Here is a 15,567-nt window from a genome sequence, read left to right as displayed (position 1 = left end):
TTTTCAATGATATGATGGCAAAGCGTTCGTAGATACATTACGTCATAAACCCATAGACTACAAGCATATAAATAAGCTTAGATATAACGTGGGGAAGTCCCCGCCAATAGGCAACCACCTGGGCACCCGCACTGGGAAGGCGCCGGGGGCTAATCTGAATGTTTAACTGTCAGCGCCACCCGTCCTCCCTCCCCTTCATCAAGCGCAACACTATAGAGCTCTTCCCCACGCTCTTTGCGCTTGACCCAACCCTCGACCCCTTGATCCTTCATCTGATCCGCCATCTCCAGAACCGCCACAGTGTCCTTCGAGTACACCTGTGAAACCGCTTGCCAGTGATTCCCTAACAAAGAATGGCACGTGTATCGCGCAAACAGCCCCACAACAATGGCCATCACCACCCAGTGACTTAATAACAACCCCATCCCTACCCCAAACCCTGTCCATCGAGTTGGAATCAGCGCCGTGTGCGAGAAGGCAGTCTCGGCGCGATCGGTTCCATTGATTCGCAGCAGCCTATCGTAATAGACCATCTGGGTGAAAAGCGTGAGGAGCGCCTGCAGGGCCACAGCAGGGCTTTTCGTCTGCTCTAACGTGTCCTGGAAAAGACTGGTATACGCCTCATGCGCGATGTAGATACCGGGGGGCGCGTCCCGGGTCAGTATAATACCCGGGTCAGCCATTATTGTGCCCTCATTCTGCATTCTTATTAAGATCTGAGCAAGGGCTCCCTTGACGTTCCATGCATTGGAAGCGCCCAGAGATTGAGATCTGACCGGGTTTGTATCGGAGACATTCAAAATGGAAGCGGGGATCACTGGATCGGGGAACAAGGGTTGCCAATCCGAGCGGGGGCCGAGAGCGAGCACGCCCCGGTGGTTTAGTGGCTGTCGGGGCCGGACTGCACCCAGCTGGGTACGCATACTTTCGGTGTCGTAGCGCTGCATGGGTTGGTTCCAGGACATAGTGGGCTCCGATCCCTCCCAGTTGCTGTGTATTTCTGCGGTGAACGTATCCACTCCGAGATTTCCTATACAGGTCGTCACCCGAACCGTAGGGTGATCGGTTCCGTTTCCGACCATTACCCAGGGACTACTATTGGTGTCGTTATTCCCGAGGACGCGGACCTCCTCTGTCCCGTTGTTGGGGACACCCGCCGAGGAGACGACGTCCAATAACATAAACATTGTGCATGCCTGCAGATAGCCGATAATCATGCTGTTATTGTAGGCGATAGGTCCGAGTGTCACTAGAGGGTCTTCGACGAAGACCTTCCACTCCATGCCATAATCCGGCCAACATAAGCTCGTTAGTCCTTGCTCCTGGTTAGGTATCGACATCGAGGTAGCCAACGCACACGTGAATGGGAGGTAGGGCTGACTCTCCGTGTTCCGCAGCATCGGGTATGTGCCGTTAGCGATAGCAATCTGTCCGGAGAGACGTGGGAAAGTTAGGCTGGCCGTGTCGAGGCGAAGGTCACGTATTGTAGGTTGCACACAGACAACCCGTTGATCGCTTATTGGGACTGGGCCCCGGAAATGGCGTAATGATTTCCGTTGTGCCGCCTCTAGATAGGGTAGGAAGGCGCGGTATGTGTGACCTGTATCGTCGTACTTGGGCCCAGCTATAGGCGGTTCTAATTGCTCGGCGAACGCCCAACCGGCCGACGGAGGCATCGACCACCACGGACCAAGGAAAGGATCTCTGGTATAATTTAACAGTCGGATATTCGTTACGTTGCTGGTATGTGTGAATGCGCCATTCCCAAAGTCGGCCACGAGCAGAGTGGAAAGGAACTGCACAGCTATGGTCACCAGGACTTCAAGGACAATAAGGATCACGACCAAGACCGAGAGGCCGGTTCTGTGTAACGGCAGATTCGGGGTCCATAGCAAGTTAATCGGGCTCCCACTTAGAGCCCGCACAGTGGAATAGAATGGCCCGTCCACCAGTGGAGAGCCGACGCGCTCCAGAATAATGCCCGCAAACATCGCGGTCGCCACGCTAGCCTGGGCCGTGACCACCGCTCGTACAATGGCTGTGCAGATGGTGACAATCCGCGTGGTCCAGTTTTTTTCAATAACTGAGACCCAAGCGCTGCTTGGTTCTCGTCCTACAGCTGCTGCCATGGACTCCACCCAAAGCCAGGCCAAAGGTAGGACTGCTATGACGAGTATGATCGAGCCGAGACATAAAATAAGGATTTGAGTAATCCCCAGCCGGGCCCACAGAGAACTTCCCTTTTTCGCGACTTCGACTTCATCTTGAGCCTGGCTAGGAGCATTCTCAGGCGCCGCTAATGGAGCATACGTGACTGCAGCCGCGCCACTGTATCCGGGGCATACCATAGCAGGTTGTGTCATGGGAGGTCGGTCGTGGCATGAAATATCAAACAGGGTACTAGAAGAAGAAGGATAGTCACATTGGGTGTATTAAACAATAGTGGCCCAGGTAGATGCCAAGCCTTCCCATAGCCTTGCCCAGTTGCCTTGTGCTGCTCTAGCTCGCGGTACTTTCTTTTGGGGGAAGGGGGGGTAAAGAGGGAGATCAGGCGCGTGATGGGTCGGGAGCACTCCAAAGTATTCCATTCTGCAAGTCTGATCCTCGAAAGTTAGCTGGTTACCTGCTGCTGCATATGCCAAAACAAACACTAGCTCACGTAGAGGTCTAGCTGAGACACCGTATAGAGCATACATTGACCATAGAGGTGAACAGCGTCCGACAAATTAAGTCATGAGGATAGTGAGAGTGGATTGACTACATGTACATATCTAGGTATGTACATACCATACCTGGCAGACTAGCTGACTTGGCCCCCACAGCCATTGCTGACGGCGTTTAATAAATGACCTGCTTTTCGATCTGGCGGTGGCCCTGTTACAGCGAGGATTCATGCCTATTCATGAAGCAAAGATCTGCTGAATCTCTATAAAGCACAGCTTCATCCGTCTGCATTCTTTAAGTCTTTTGACCGCTTATAGGAAGTTAGGACTAAAAAGCAAGGGGTAAGCGCTACCTAGGTAGAACGAAAAGGGAAAGCACGGCCTGAAACCTGATGCTCACTTCGTAACGTACATTTATAGGTGCTGTCGCTCTATAAATATAAATCTTCTATGGACAGTAAAACTTCACAATGTCTCATTCACATCAGTCGTAAATCCGTGCTGCATAAGAAACTCGTTGAGCTCCTTATCCTCTTTTTCCAAATCCAAATCTCCACTTTCAGGCAACAAGTAGTAGACCATCATACCGAGGATAGCGACACCACCAGCCAAGTAAAAGGTGGAGCTATTGCCAGCACGGTCCTGCAGGGGGGTAAAGCACTGAGTGCCAACGGCAGCACCCGTTCTACCGAAGGCTGTTGCGACACCATATCCCATAGACCGCATAGCCGTGGGGAAAGACTCTGAAGATATAAGCCCAATAGTAGCACCGGGTCCCATATGGCCGAATGCTTGCAACAGGCCATACAAGACAACGAAGGCGGCAATGTTTTGAGAAAGCTTCGAGTATGTGCCACCGATAACGAAACCAAGCACAACATATCCAGCGAAGCCTAAAATTCCCGTCCAGCGACGTCCAATCGCATTGGTAAGCCAAGCTCCCAACACAACGCCGGGAACTGGCAAGACCGCTAAAATGACCTGCCAAATAGCAGTCGTCCGAACATTGTGATCCGTAACCAGGGAGGAGATGATCGTGCTGGACATGATACTGTTAGGGAAATTGATGAAATCATACAAAAAGAATGCCAGCGAGGTAGTCAATAACCTCCACCAATAACGCCGTGCAAGAAGGAGGCAAAGACGCCAGGACTTCGGCTGCCGCTTAAAATTGGAGTAGTGGAACAGAGAAGAGTCCACCATGAAAAGTCTCAAAACTATGATTGAGACTGGGAGGATAGTGGCAATGGAGTAAATGGCGTGGAAGGCGATGACAAGGTTGTTGTCCGTGGCAATGAGTGTGATCAAATAGATAATCATCAAAATTGGGCCCGCGGTTGTAGCCATCAAAGTCGTAAAGGATACAAACATCGGCCCTCTGTATTTGCGCATGATCTACAAGGAATCGATGAGAATAGATCAAAAGTGAGGGAACGACTAAACGCTTACCCAGTCCGATTCTTCAATGCCAGCAGCGGCACTAGGAGGGTATTCACCTCCAACACCAAACCCGGCAATTCCACGGACTACAACAAAATACCACAACATATTGCTTGAGGGGTGCACCTGTAGAGCCAGCGCTGCCATCAAGGTACCGATTGCGACCAGGGAGGACGTGAAGAGCAATCCGGCGCGTCGTGAAAACATATCAGAAGTGTATCCGAAGACAACCACACCAAGGATCGCCCCGACGATAACTGAGTTGCTTATGCGAGTTTTCATCTCGGAAGAAAATCCGTCGGCTCCAAGCACCTGCTTGAAAATAACATTTGTAGGATTGGCAAGGGTGTTTTGAAAGCCATCGCTAAAGTTGGCGATGTACTGGGGAGAGTTAGTAGGTGAAGCTCAATTCTCTTAATTATCAGACTCACACAACTGATTATGGTGATATTACTCTGCCATCTGCTTGGACGATATGAATGTGCCACTTCCTCAACATCCCCACTGACAACAGTGTTGGCATTTTTCGTCTCGTCTTGTGAGGGGTTGGAGGGCATCCCACTTTCAGTGGCCGCCATCTTTCAATTTATGATGTATAGTTAATAATCAATGTTTTCACACTACTTGAATGCAAAAGGAAACATGTTCAATCTTTATAATTGATGTTGCCGATCATAGAAGATAAAATAGATATTCGGTCAAGGTCCGGATCTAGATCTTTTTGGATATTTTTCCGCGGAGATAAGCATTGTGGATTTTTGTCAAGCTTTGATAAGATCGTGGGATTGTACTTGGCGTGAATGGCAGGTGAGAAGCGAGTCATCCAGCTTATGTAACAGTTTTACGAGCAATAGGCAAAAGGCGGAGAAGGAAAAGCAACTCGCCCGACCTGAAATCCGGTGTACAGGTATATATGGCCGTGGAGCACTGTTCTTCATAATGGACCATCGTTGCCTCCTACATTGGCAACGATTAAATCAACAGATAGATTGTGACATACCACGTACAACGTACAGGGAATATGTACAGAGATCAATTCAAGCTTCAATGGTATTGCACACGCAGAAAGGTGGCGAATTGATAACCAGAGTCAACTAGAGTCGAGCTGACTGAGACATGATGTTGAAGAGAGGGAACCAAGGAAATGTGGTATTTTCAATAGACGCCCGAATGATGGCGGGATGCACAATGGAGACGAAAATAAAACAAGGTAGGTGGGCGTGTCTGTAGAGCCAGCAAGAAAAAAAAACAAGGCATGAAAATGAAAAGGGGAGATTACAGAATTTGTAGAGGTGAGCTTATTCGTTGACCGTGGGTGCTCTTCCTGCCGCGGCAGACGGGTTGAGATTGGTCGATTGCAAAGCGCCGGGAAGCTTCAGCGGCGCAGTAGGGGAGGACTTCAGTTTGTTAATCTTCTCGCCCTTCAGCACCTGCTCCATCTCCTCCTTCGTGAGCGTCTCGTATTCGATGAGCGCATTTGTCAGAAGCTCTAGTTCCTTGCGCTTTTCGGTCAAGATGTTGGTTGCCCGATCGCGGGCCTCTTCCACAAGCCGGCGCACCTCACGCTCGATCTCCTGCTTGGTTTCCGATGATAGGCTGTCGTAGTTGGTAGACAAGTCGACGTTGCCGAGTTTCTTGGAATATCCGAACCGGGTGATCAGCGTGAAGGCTGTCTCAGTGGCACTTTGGATATCCTAAAGAAGCTGTTAGTATCGAGAAAAGAACCCCCAAAAAATAACCAGTAAAACTTACAGCTGAGATACCACTAGTGACATTGTCGTGGCCGAAAACCAGCTCTTCGGCAGCCTTGCCACCCATGGAGACGGCGATGTCTGCCAAATATTCGGTGTAGTTTCTTGAAACAGTATCCATCTCCGGCAGGAAGTGGGTGATACCAAGGGCCATGCCACGGGGAACAATGGTGATCTTGTACAGTGGAGTGGAGGAAGGAGAGAAGTGTGCAACAAGGGCATGACCAGCCTCATGGTATGCAGTCAAGAGCTTGTCCTTGTCTTGAATGATGCGACTGCGAGCCTCAGCGCCCATCATAATCTTATCCTTGGCCCAGTCGAAGTCAAACGACCCAACATTAGCCTTACGATCACGGCTGGCATGGACTGCAGCTTGATTGACCAAGTTCTCCAGGTCAGCACCGGAGAAGCCGGGGGTGCCACGTGCAATGACTCCGACGTCAACATCAGGACCGAACTGGATTTCCTTCATGTGATGCCTCAAGATGTCCATTCGACCGCGCACATCAGGCAGGTCTACAACGACCCTACGATCGAAGCGACCAGGTCGAGTGAGTGCCTTGTCCAGCAGTTGAGGGTAATTGGTAGCAGCAATGATGATGACACCGCTAGTCTGGGAGAATCCGTCGAGTTCCGTGAGCAACTGGTTGAGAGTCTGCTTGACATAAGCAGCATCGCGCTCGTTTCGCTTTCCACCTATCGCATCCAGCTCATCGATAAAGATGATAGCCGGAGCCTTGCCACGGGCCTGAGCGAACAAATCACGAACACGCTTGGCACCAACACCAACGTATACCTCGTCGAATTCAGATCCAGACATATAGAAGAATGGGACACCCGCTTCGCCAGCAACAGCACGCGCAAGCAAGGTTTTACCAGTACCGGGAGGACCGACCAAGAGAACACCCTTTGGCAGCTTACCACCCAGGGAAGAGAAACGATCTGGGTTGAGAAGGAATTCCACCAGCTCCTGCAGTTCATCTTTGGCCTCGTCACAGCCGTGGACATCGCTGAAGCGAGCCGTTTGCTGCTCGGGCTGAGCCTCCTTGTCCTGCGCGCCCCGAACGTTCTTCAAAACGCCAGTGGTTTCAACCAGAATAGTGACCGTGACCAGAGAGATGTAAGTGAAAAAGCCGAAAATGAGCAAGAATTTGACCCAACGGAACACTGTGCTTCCGAGAGACTCGTCGACCACAACGTAGAGAGGAGCATCCTTGGCACCGGTACCGTTTTGTTTTCCCATTCCGATTTGACTGCCAGTAGCCCGAGCAGCGACCGCTTGACCGACTGCCTGGAGCTGTTCAGGGCTCAGATTGTGGTTTGACCCGGCGAAAGCTCCAGCTCCAGCTCCAGCGTCGGCGCCACCAACACTTGACTGGGCCTGTTGGACCAATGCTTCAGTTGTGAGATCGCTTGCAAAATAACCGCTCCGGTGGCGTTCGATAACTATGCCCGGCATTTTGGCACGCAAAAGAGCCGAGTAGAGAGCATTTTGGGCATCTGCGTTGTGGGGGCTCTTGTTGGCGATCTTCTCCTTCTGAGCTAGTACATGATGCCAGGATCCCCCGAACAAGAACCGCTGTTGCTGTATCTTGGAGATACCATTGATCTTCGGGGCTGTGCGTAGGGAGTTAAGACGGAATGGGGTGAGAGTCGAGTATGAACGAGCACCGGGGATAGCAGGGTTGATCGGCGAGAAAGATGAGGTGGCCCGAAATGCGTTGTCTGTTATCGATGGTTAGACATAATTTATCAAGACAATCCGCTCAACCCGAAACATACTTCGGTTCAGCAATGACGACCAGGTTTGTTGGGAAGGCCCGCAGACGATCTCCGCGTGTAGGGCTTTAATGGAAATGCCTTCCAGGTACTCAGGTAATGACGCGCGTTGAGGGATCTGTTTATATAAGCATGGGGTGGCGCTAAATTGATGGTAGGTTATACCATACTATCTCATTTCTTTGTCGGCTAGTACTGCGCTGGAGGGACTCGCTGAGCTTGGTCGTCGGAGTTTGCCCGGTCTGCTTCCAGGGAGCGGCCAGGACGTTATACATTGAAGGCCAGAGATCCGAGGTCACGGCAGCGACATTCTAGTAGCAGATTGGCATCGTCAGTTGTGAGATCTGGATGACAAATCGCGAAGTGGTACTCACAGGCATGGGGATCGGGACTTGGAAGGCCATGACTGTCCGATATACAGCGGCACTTGGCCGGGTGGGAGGATTGGCGTGTACTCCTCTTGGTCGAATTTACAGCCGAAGAGCTAAATTGAATATGTTAAGCCCGAGTTGAAGACACTGACATCGCTGACGCAAAGATGAAGATAGAGAGGGAGGCGATAGTGTGCTCCGCTTTGATGCGGCGAATGGCAACGGCCACTTGTGTTCAAATGGGCGACCGTATTATGGTCACATGAGGTTAAATGGCACGTGCACGCTATGGATGGAGACTTTTTATAGTGTTGTTGACTCCTATCAACTCTGATGGAGGAATGAAATCGACATTTTAGTGCAGAATACCGTATTATTTAACTATGTATGGGTGATTTTGCGATCAAATGGGTAGTAACTGGGGTACTAGTAGCTAGGAAGGGCCAAGTACACACACCTGTTGTTAGCGGTCTTGTTAACAGAAGCTGCCCATGGTTCGCGGCCCGGTCTTTGCGAATCCCAACGTCTTGACTTTCACGACCATTTGAACTTCATTCGCCCTCTTGACGTTCCTAATAAGGACACTGTGACACCCGTTGCTCAATGGATTCAGGGATCTTCTGGCTTCCGGTCTTTCTCAAGGGCAAGAGCTCCCCTTGACCTGCATATTTTGCCGTTCAATGCAGACTGATATGTCTCGAAAATTTATCTTCTTGGTAGGGTCTCCGTTGGTAGCAAGCCTGGATTGGAACACCGACAAGCTTCTCAACAAACCTATACCTCCTTTTGACGAGAATACGGAGAGCCCAGAACAACAGCTATCCCTGGATCAACCACCTGTAAGATGGAGAGTGTTACGGTCACCATCAGTCGATAAGCTAGGAGACAATTATGACTCTTCTCAACACTATGGGGATCCAGTCTTTTTTATCTCGCATCAACTGGCTGTTGCAACAGATGCACCAGCAGAAGGGCATTCAGCAGATTCGATTCTTAGATTCTACGACCATTCCTTTGCCATCCACGAAACCTCCGAGGTAGCTGGCCCAGATGTGTACGTAGCAGATTCCACGCAGGAGAGCAGTTTGGGCGAGGACAGCATGCTGGCTAGCTTTACGGGGCTGGACAAGTCAGACATCCCAAGGTCACCTCGCATCCTCCATATCCCTGGACCCCTCACCGATTTGCAAGATCTTCCCACGGCCAGGTACATCCAGTCCATTGCACCGCAAACGATGACAGTGAATATGATTGTGGTGCTGGCAGTTCACCCCCACGTCGGATAGTAACGCGACAATTGAAAACCGAATTGGACCTTGTCGAGCTCGTTGTTGGAGACGAGACAAGGGCTGGGTTTGCAGTCAATTTTTGGCTCAAACCAGACAAGCCGACCGCTGCCAAGAACAATGAAGCGGATCGCCTGGGTCGATCACTGGCGTCACTTCGACCCCGCGACATTGTTTTGCTCCGAACCGTCGGGCTCAGTACATTCCAAGATCGGGTGTATGGACAAAGTCTGCGCCGAGGGATGACTACAGTCGAGCTGTTGCATCGACAACCGGTAGATGTGACGGATGCAGTTGGATTTTACCAGAGTAGAATGCAAGAAGGTAGCTCCCAGGATGATCAGCGGGTTCTCAAGGCTCGCCGAGTACGAAATTGGATACTCCGATTTGTGACGGATCCGGTTGGAATGTCACATCCACGTGGACTACCTCCGGATACGCAATAGGTGAGTTAATTGAACCTCATACTTTCATCTTTTCATACTTCGATGCTTTATACTTTCTCGACATATGTAATTATAAAATATTATCTCAATCAAATATATGTATGAATCTTTGAGTACGTAACTATCTAAGTGCCCATTGGATCTGGGACGGGAGGGGGAACAGCCCTGGAATAACCCCCCACTACAACACATTCGTTGGAAATAACCCCCCATCACTTAAGTTTCAGGGGCGACACCTCATGACCACAGGAAATTTGAGGGTTTAGTTTCGCGGGTACCATCTGCATTGCCCCGGTAAAAAAAACCATGCAATAACATTGGACATATTGGCCGGGGATGGCTGAACTAGTGAGACCTCAGGAGACCAAGAGACTTTGATGCACGCGTCAGAGCTGTCAAATCTTTGGAATGTATTTTGAAGGAACGTCAATCTGCATTTGAATACTCCGCACGGAGTATAACTTAATGCATTTAATATCAAATCAAAAAAATCCTTTCTCCCCCCCTAAACCAGCACCAAAAGCAGGTGAAAGTCGAAGTATATGGCCCCCTTTTTCCCGCAAACAGAGGCCGCGCCAATCACCGCCACTCACGTGCCCCCCACTTGGACGAAAATAAATCCATCAACGGCCAGGTGTTCCCTAAATAACAGAGAGTCTCTCTCTCCTTTTGTTTAGCCTTCTCTCTGATTCCTAATTTTTTTTCTAATTCTTTCTCTATTACTTTCAATTTCAATTCATCATGAAGGGTATGTGGTATATTCAATGCTTCCACTTCTCCCCGCTAACCCCTCTACAGCTCTCATTCTTGTTGGAGGGTTCGGAACCCGTCTGCGTCCTCTGGTAAATATCCCTTTATATTTATATTTATTTTTTTGGATGTCTCATTCACAACTGGACAATGCTGATACTAAATTGTTCTAGACCCTCACTCTTCCCAAGCCGTTGGTGGAGTTCGGAAACCGCCCCATGATCTTGCACCAGGTCGAGAGCTTGGCTGCTGCGGGTGTTACTGATATCGTTCTTGCCGTCAACTACCGCCCGGATGTGATGGTCGCGGCCCTCAAGAAGTACGAAGAGCAATACGGAGTCAACATTGAGTTCTCCGTCGAGTCCGAACCGCTGGGCACGGCTGGCCCGCTCAAGCTGGCGGAGGGGATCCTGGGCAAGGATGACTCGCCTTTCTTCGTCCTCAACTCGGATGTTATTTGCGACTACCCCTTCAAGCAGCTCGCCGACTTCCACAAAAACCACGGTGAAGAGGGTACCATCGTCGTCACCAAGGTCGATGAGCCCTCCAAGTACGGTGTTGTCGTCCACAAGCCCAACCATGCCTCCCGCATCGATCGCTTCGTCGAGAAACCCGTCGAATTCGTTGGCAACCGCATCAACGCCGGTATCTACATTCTGAACCCCAGTGTTCTTAAGCGCATTGAGCTTCGCCCTACCTCCATCGAACAGGAGACCTTCCCCGCCATCTGTAAGGAGGGCCAGCTCCACTCCTTCGATCTCGAGGGCTTCTGGATGGATGTCGGTCAGCCCAAGGATTTCCTTACCGGTACTTGCTTGTACCTGACTTCCCTGGCCAAGCGCAAGCCCCAGATGCTTGCCCCCCACACAGAGCCCTACGTGTACGGCGGAAATGTCATGGTTGATCCCACCGCCAAGATCGGCAAGAACTGCCGTATTGGTCCCAATGTCGTTATTGGTCCCAACGTCGTCATTGGCGATGGTGTCCGTCTCCAGCGCTGTGTCGTGATGGAGAACTGTAAGGTCAAGGACCACGCTTGGATCAAGTCCACCATTGTTGGCTGGAACAGCTCCGTTGGCCGCTGGGCACGTCTGGAGAACGTCACTGTTCTTGGAGACGATGTTACCATCGCCGACGAGGTGTATGTCAACGGTGGCTCAATTCTGCCCCACAAGAGCATCAAGCAGAACATTGATGGTGAGTCTTGCTTTCTGTCAATCACCACCAAACCTATACTAATCATTTTATACAGTTCCCGCGATCATCATGTAATCCCCCTTTCCTACTTCCCTCTTCCTTCACGTCGCTATGCCTTTTGAAATACCTCCCTTCAACTCTTGTGCCGATACCACCCTCCAGTCCGCCCTCCTTGATGCATAGAACCGGAGTCGTTTACTGCGTTGTCTTCTCTCTTCCGTGACGGTTTATCGCCTTCAAACTTCCTTTCGTCCGATAATCAATTCACTCAGAAACCTAGATGGTGAAAGCGTGCGATTTCGGCTGTTTTGCAAGAAATAACCCCTTTTAGTCTTGTTTTCTCTCTCCGTTTATCCTTCCAAGTTATCCCCGTTTTAGTGCTACATATTGAGGGCTTCGTCACTACATCCCCGCTCCCTTGCGTTTGGCCACCTGCTTTCATTCCATTTTTTCATTTTTTTTAATCGTCTTCTGGCAATTGGTGGGCAAGGAAATCATGCCATATCCGTTTTAATGAGAACATGGGCGTGGGGCTGGTTTTGTTGATGTAAATAATGGGAGGCGAAATTCGCAAAAAAAAAAAAAAGATTCAAGTTTAGCTGATCCTCAAACGATTATTGAGATGCTTTATATCAGGTATCTTTGTAGAAGTATCACTTGAATATTATTACATACAGTTTTAGGAATACATTTACATACAGTCATTGAAGCTGTTCTGCTTCGAATCAATCAAGCAGCAGGAAACCGAGGGAGAGACATAAGTACATTTAAGTCTTCGATAAAGCCAATCTTTGCCTCGAGGCCATTCTCTAGGAACGAGCCTCAGCTTGATCCAAGATCTCATCCCATTGAATTCTCAATTCTTCCATCTGCTTCCAGCACTGGCGTCCAAGTTCCTCGAACTCTTCCTTCTTTTCCTTGGTAAGATCTTCCGCGCCGCGCTTACGACGTCGAAGCCGATCAGCCTCAACAACAGGCGTGCCGATAACACCTCCATGTCCCCAGCCGTCGACCTCGGTAGAAACTGCACTTTCAATTCCACGACGTCCGCACGACGAACCCCATTTTGCTCTACCACCACCGGCCCGATGGTAAGGCTCTTCAGCAGCTTCCACATCAGCCTGCGGTGCCAGCGCGAGGAACACCGGAGCACAAGCACCGAGATAAGTAGACAATGGATGCCAGGGCGAACCCAGCATTCTTGCAACCCAGAAAGTAGCAACCATCGCCCACGCAAGGGGAAGAATAAGCGGGATGATCGATGTGGCGCATATACCAGGATGAGAGAGATAGGTGCGCGGTGTCGCATCGGGGACATCTGTGTGAATAGCATGGGTATCAAGCTCCGTCTCGGACTGCAAGAAGCTATCGACTGCCCAGGGGGCCGTACTCGGCAGATTAGAAGTCAGGGCGAGGAGATCAGTGAGAGCCTTAGAAGACTCATATGGTGCATTGGTGCGCAAACCCTGGATATCATCGACCTTGAAGAAGTTCCAAGTCGCCTCGAGACTGGAAACCCAGACCACACGACCGGGCCCGTTCGTGCGCGCCCGCTTCAGCAGCGGAGCCACGTTGTGCGCCAGCATATAGTGTCCGAAAACATTTGCGCAAAAGACTGCTCCGAGTGCAGGCTCTTCTTCGGTCTTTGTTTGCTTTCCTGTTAATACGCCCGTTGGTGCGAGCTTGTAGGAGGGCCAAGTCACTGCGTGCAGGAGATCAGTGCATACGTCCCAAATGGCCCTGGGCCAGCTGATGCCGGACCAGCCGCCTAGACCAGCATTGAGGACAATTGAGTCGAGTCGGGGGAGAGTGTGGACTAGTTTGCGGGAGAGTTCGCGCACTGAGCGGAGGTCGCCGAGGTCGACGCTCTCGGAGACGAAGTGGACGCGCGCGGCGGCGGATGCGGAGGGGGCGGTTGATTGGAGGTGTGCTTCTAGTCTGCGGATTGTGTCTTGGGCTTTGCGCGCGCTTCGAGTTGTGAATATTATAGTAAGTGATTCGGACTCTGGATGGGAGGAGAGGAATTCGTCGGCAAGGCGGCAGCAAATAGAGAACCCAAGACCGCTGCGAATGGTCCAAATTAGTATAGGAAATTGAGTTTAATGAATTGATTGAAAACCTCGTACCTGTTGGCTCCTGTAACCAGGATGTGCAACATATCCTGCTGCTCACTAGCGGGCTTGACCTGATCCATGGCGTGTTCCTCCGGTGAGTTTGTTGACTCGGCAACTTTTTTTTGGATATCGGAGATAGGGGTTATGTGATAAGGGTGTAACAATTGAGGCTGGTAGAGGCCGGAGAGGTTGTTGCTTGTTGTCGCAAGAAGTAACGCGAACGACAGTCTGCTAAGGCTGAAATGAAACAAAGGAGATCCCCTCGAAGTGAGCACTGGCAATTGTCTGTTGTCGAAAATCCACCGAACTAGAAAGTACCTCCGCGCAGATCACGTGTTCAACTTTAAATCTTATCCTTATCGGAATCGTAGATGTTCCAAAGGTTGTTCCCCGTCATACTCACTCCTCACGCTTCATGGCTGAGATCTGCTAAATTTCACCCAAATGCCGTGCAGTCGGCATACGGGAAGCCATGGCAGTCAGACTTGAGCGGTTTCTCAACACAACCGGATTTTTCTTTTTCACCATCATCCTCTTCTGCCTCATCGTCCTCACACCAGCGGATGCCGTCTACCAATGCTACGAGACGCATCGGCTCACCAACGTCTTCTTCATCATAGGCGCATATGTGATAACTTTTATCATTGCAGCCCTCATCTATGCGACACGCATCTACACAAATCGGAGTGCACTCACAGGCATACCCAAGGCTTGGATCCCCGTGGAGAAGGAAGATGTGAACAAGAGTGTTAGGCGATTAGTGAAGGAAGGCCTTGTCCGCAGTGCCGTCATCGCGTACCAAGCCCGCCCGCGCGATATCTCCACTGATGAGGACAGCTTTCAAAAATACAGTCCGCTTCTCATTGACCCCAAACGACCCCCATGGGGCCATGTCGAGCACCCCGGCTGGTCTTCGCCTAATTCGCCAGACTTACCGAATCTACCATATCGCACGGTCATACAGGAGCTCCCCAGCTTGATTGAAGCCAAAGCTGTCTCCCTTGCCCCTGCCGATTCATTAACGCCTGCGGCTACATACCACTTCGATCCGTCAGGTGACCTTACGACACAGTCTCTCCCGGATACACGCGTGGTGGAAGTATTACAGCGCCCTGCCTCCATGGGTCTGAGAGAATATATCCGCCATCTGACGTCCCTCGGGGCTATCTATCCGCCAGAACTCGGTGCAGATTTCCTTGCGCTGTACGAACACGCGCGATTCTCGCCGCGCGAACTACACGAGGCAGAATTCCGCGACCTGATGCATCTCTTCGCGGAGGTTCTGAGAGGGATGACGTCCCTTGCACCACCGATCCTGGATGAGATTCGCGACAGTGCAAGCTATCGACGAGCTTATAGTGAATCTGTCATTGGGCCCTCAGATGAAGAAGGAGAAACAGATACTGTGGGGACGTATGGTTATGACGGAGCTCCGGGGTCCATGCGGAGTAACAGCCTTCGCCCGTCGAATGCGTCGACCTGGGAAACCCAGTCCGGGTATGACACTGCGCCCGCGATGCAGAGCCCCGCCTCGGAACTGTCCACAGACAGTGGATCCTTCGCGACACAAAGCTCGTTTCGCACGCCTTCTACGAGGTCTCTACGACGCGTGGCATCGGGCCAATCTACCACTTCGGGAGGGAGTGTCATTCGCCTGGCACAGCCACGAGATCGGACAGACTTGCCTTATATAATTGACTATGCTGGACGTAGGCAGTGATAATATTCCATTCATACCCTGTATATTACTTTTAGTGCAACGCCATTTGG

At 50.8% G+C, this 15,567-nt stretch overlaps 7 protein-coding genes across 7 annotated transcripts; 3 read left to right on the top strand and 4 right to left on the bottom strand.

The window, feature by feature from the left end:
- Nucleotides 1-149: 149 nt before the first annotated feature.
- Nucleotides 150-2,363, bottom strand: N7487_011324 (uncharacterized protein; the record flags this gene model as incomplete). Its single annotated transcript, XM_056879054.1, has 1 exon — nt 150-2,363. The coding sequence occupies one exon, from the start codon at nt 2,361-2,363 to the stop codon at nt 150-152; it is 2,214 nt and encodes a 737-aa protein (XP_056724373.1).
- Nucleotides 2,364-3,128: 765 nt separating this feature from the next.
- On the bottom strand, nt 3,129-4,681 carry N7487_011323 (uncharacterized protein; the record flags this gene model as incomplete). The annotated part of the gene is made up of 3 exons (XM_056879053.1): nt 3,129-4,058; nt 4,113-4,484; nt 4,535-4,681. The coding sequence occupies 3 exons, from the start codon at nt 4,679-4,681 to the stop codon at nt 3,129-3,131; spliced, it is 1,449 nt and encodes a 482-aa protein (XP_056724372.1).
- A 679-nt stretch (nt 4,682-5,360) lies between these two features.
- Nucleotides 5,361-8,148, bottom strand: N7487_011322 (i-AAA protease YME1). The gene is made up of 5 exons (XM_056879052.1): nt 8,008-8,148; nt 7,804-7,944; nt 7,637-7,751; nt 5,856-7,579; nt 5,361-5,797 (listed from the first exon to the last, which is right to left on the bottom strand). Exons 1-5 carry the CDS (start codon nt 8,035-8,037, stop codon nt 5,402-5,404), a joined length of 2,406 nt encoding a protein of 801 aa, XP_056724371.1. The 5' UTR covers nt 8,038-8,148; the 3' UTR covers nt 5,361-5,401.
- A 536-nt stretch (nt 8,149-8,684) lies between these two features.
- N7487_011321 (uncharacterized protein) lies at nt 8,685-9,736 on the top strand (the record flags this gene model as incomplete). Its single annotated transcript, XM_056879051.1, has 2 exons — nt 8,685-9,211; nt 9,271-9,736. 2 exons carry the CDS (start codon nt 8,685-8,687, stop codon nt 9,734-9,736), a joined length of 993 nt encoding a protein of 330 aa, XP_056724370.1.
- Nucleotides 9,737-10,256: 520 nt separating this feature from the next.
- On the top strand, nt 10,257-12,159 carry N7487_011320 (mannose-1-phosphate guanyltransferase). Its single transcript, XM_056879050.1, has 4 exons — nt 10,257-10,484; nt 10,535-10,578; nt 10,660-11,683; nt 11,739-12,159. The coding sequence occupies exons 1-4, from the start codon at nt 10,478-10,480 to the stop codon at nt 11,756-11,758; spliced, it is 1,095 nt and encodes a 364-aa protein (XP_056724369.1). The 5' UTR covers nt 10,257-10,477; the 3' UTR covers nt 11,759-12,159.
- A 333-nt stretch (nt 12,160-12,492) lies between these two features.
- Nucleotides 12,493-13,877, bottom strand: N7487_011319 (3-keto-steroid reductase; the record flags this gene model as incomplete). Its single annotated transcript, XM_056879049.1, has 2 exons — nt 12,493-13,747; nt 13,810-13,877. The coding sequence occupies 2 exons, from the start codon at nt 13,875-13,877 to the stop codon at nt 12,493-12,495; spliced, it is 1,323 nt and encodes a 440-aa protein (XP_056724368.1).
- Nucleotides 13,878-14,269: 392 nt separating this feature from the next.
- Nucleotides 14,270-15,517, top strand: N7487_011318 (uncharacterized protein; the record flags this gene model as incomplete). The annotated part of the gene is made up of 1 exon (XM_056879048.1): nt 14,270-15,517. One exon carries the CDS (start codon nt 14,270-14,272, stop codon nt 15,515-15,517), a length of 1,248 nt encoding a protein of 415 aa, XP_056724367.1.
- Nucleotides 15,518-15,567: the final 50 nt, after the last annotated feature.

Source organism: Penicillium crustosum, assembly GCF_028827405.1.
Source record: "Penicillium crustosum strain IBT 35664 chromosome Unknown utg000005l_segment0_segment0, whole genome shotgun sequence".
NCBI classification, from domain to species: Eukaryota; Fungi; Ascomycota; class Eurotiomycetes; order Eurotiales; family Aspergillaceae; genus Penicillium; species Penicillium crustosum.
This window is presented reverse-complemented; position numbering and strand designations above follow the sequence as displayed.

Coding starts and splice junctions, on each gene's coding strand:
- N7487_011322 (XM_056879052.1), bottom strand. CDS start 8,037: ATGGCCTTCCAAGTCCCGATCCCCATGCCT. Junction 7,752..7,803: donor GCCGACAAAGAAATGAGATA/GTATGGTATAAC, acceptor TTATATAAACAG/ATCCCTCAACGCGCGTCATT. Junction 7,580..7,636: donor GTCGTCATTGCTGAACCGAA/GTATGTTTCGGG, acceptor CATCGATAACAG/ACAACGCATTTCGGGCCACC.
- N7487_011320 (XM_056879050.1), top strand. Junction 10,579..10,659: donor GAACCCGTCTGCGTCCTCTG/GTAAATATCCCT, acceptor AAATTGTTCTAG/ACCCTCACTCTTCCCAAGCC. Junction 11,684..11,738: donor CATCAAGCAGAACATTGATG/GTGAGTCTTGCT, acceptor CATTTTATACAG/TTCCCGCGATCATCATGTAA.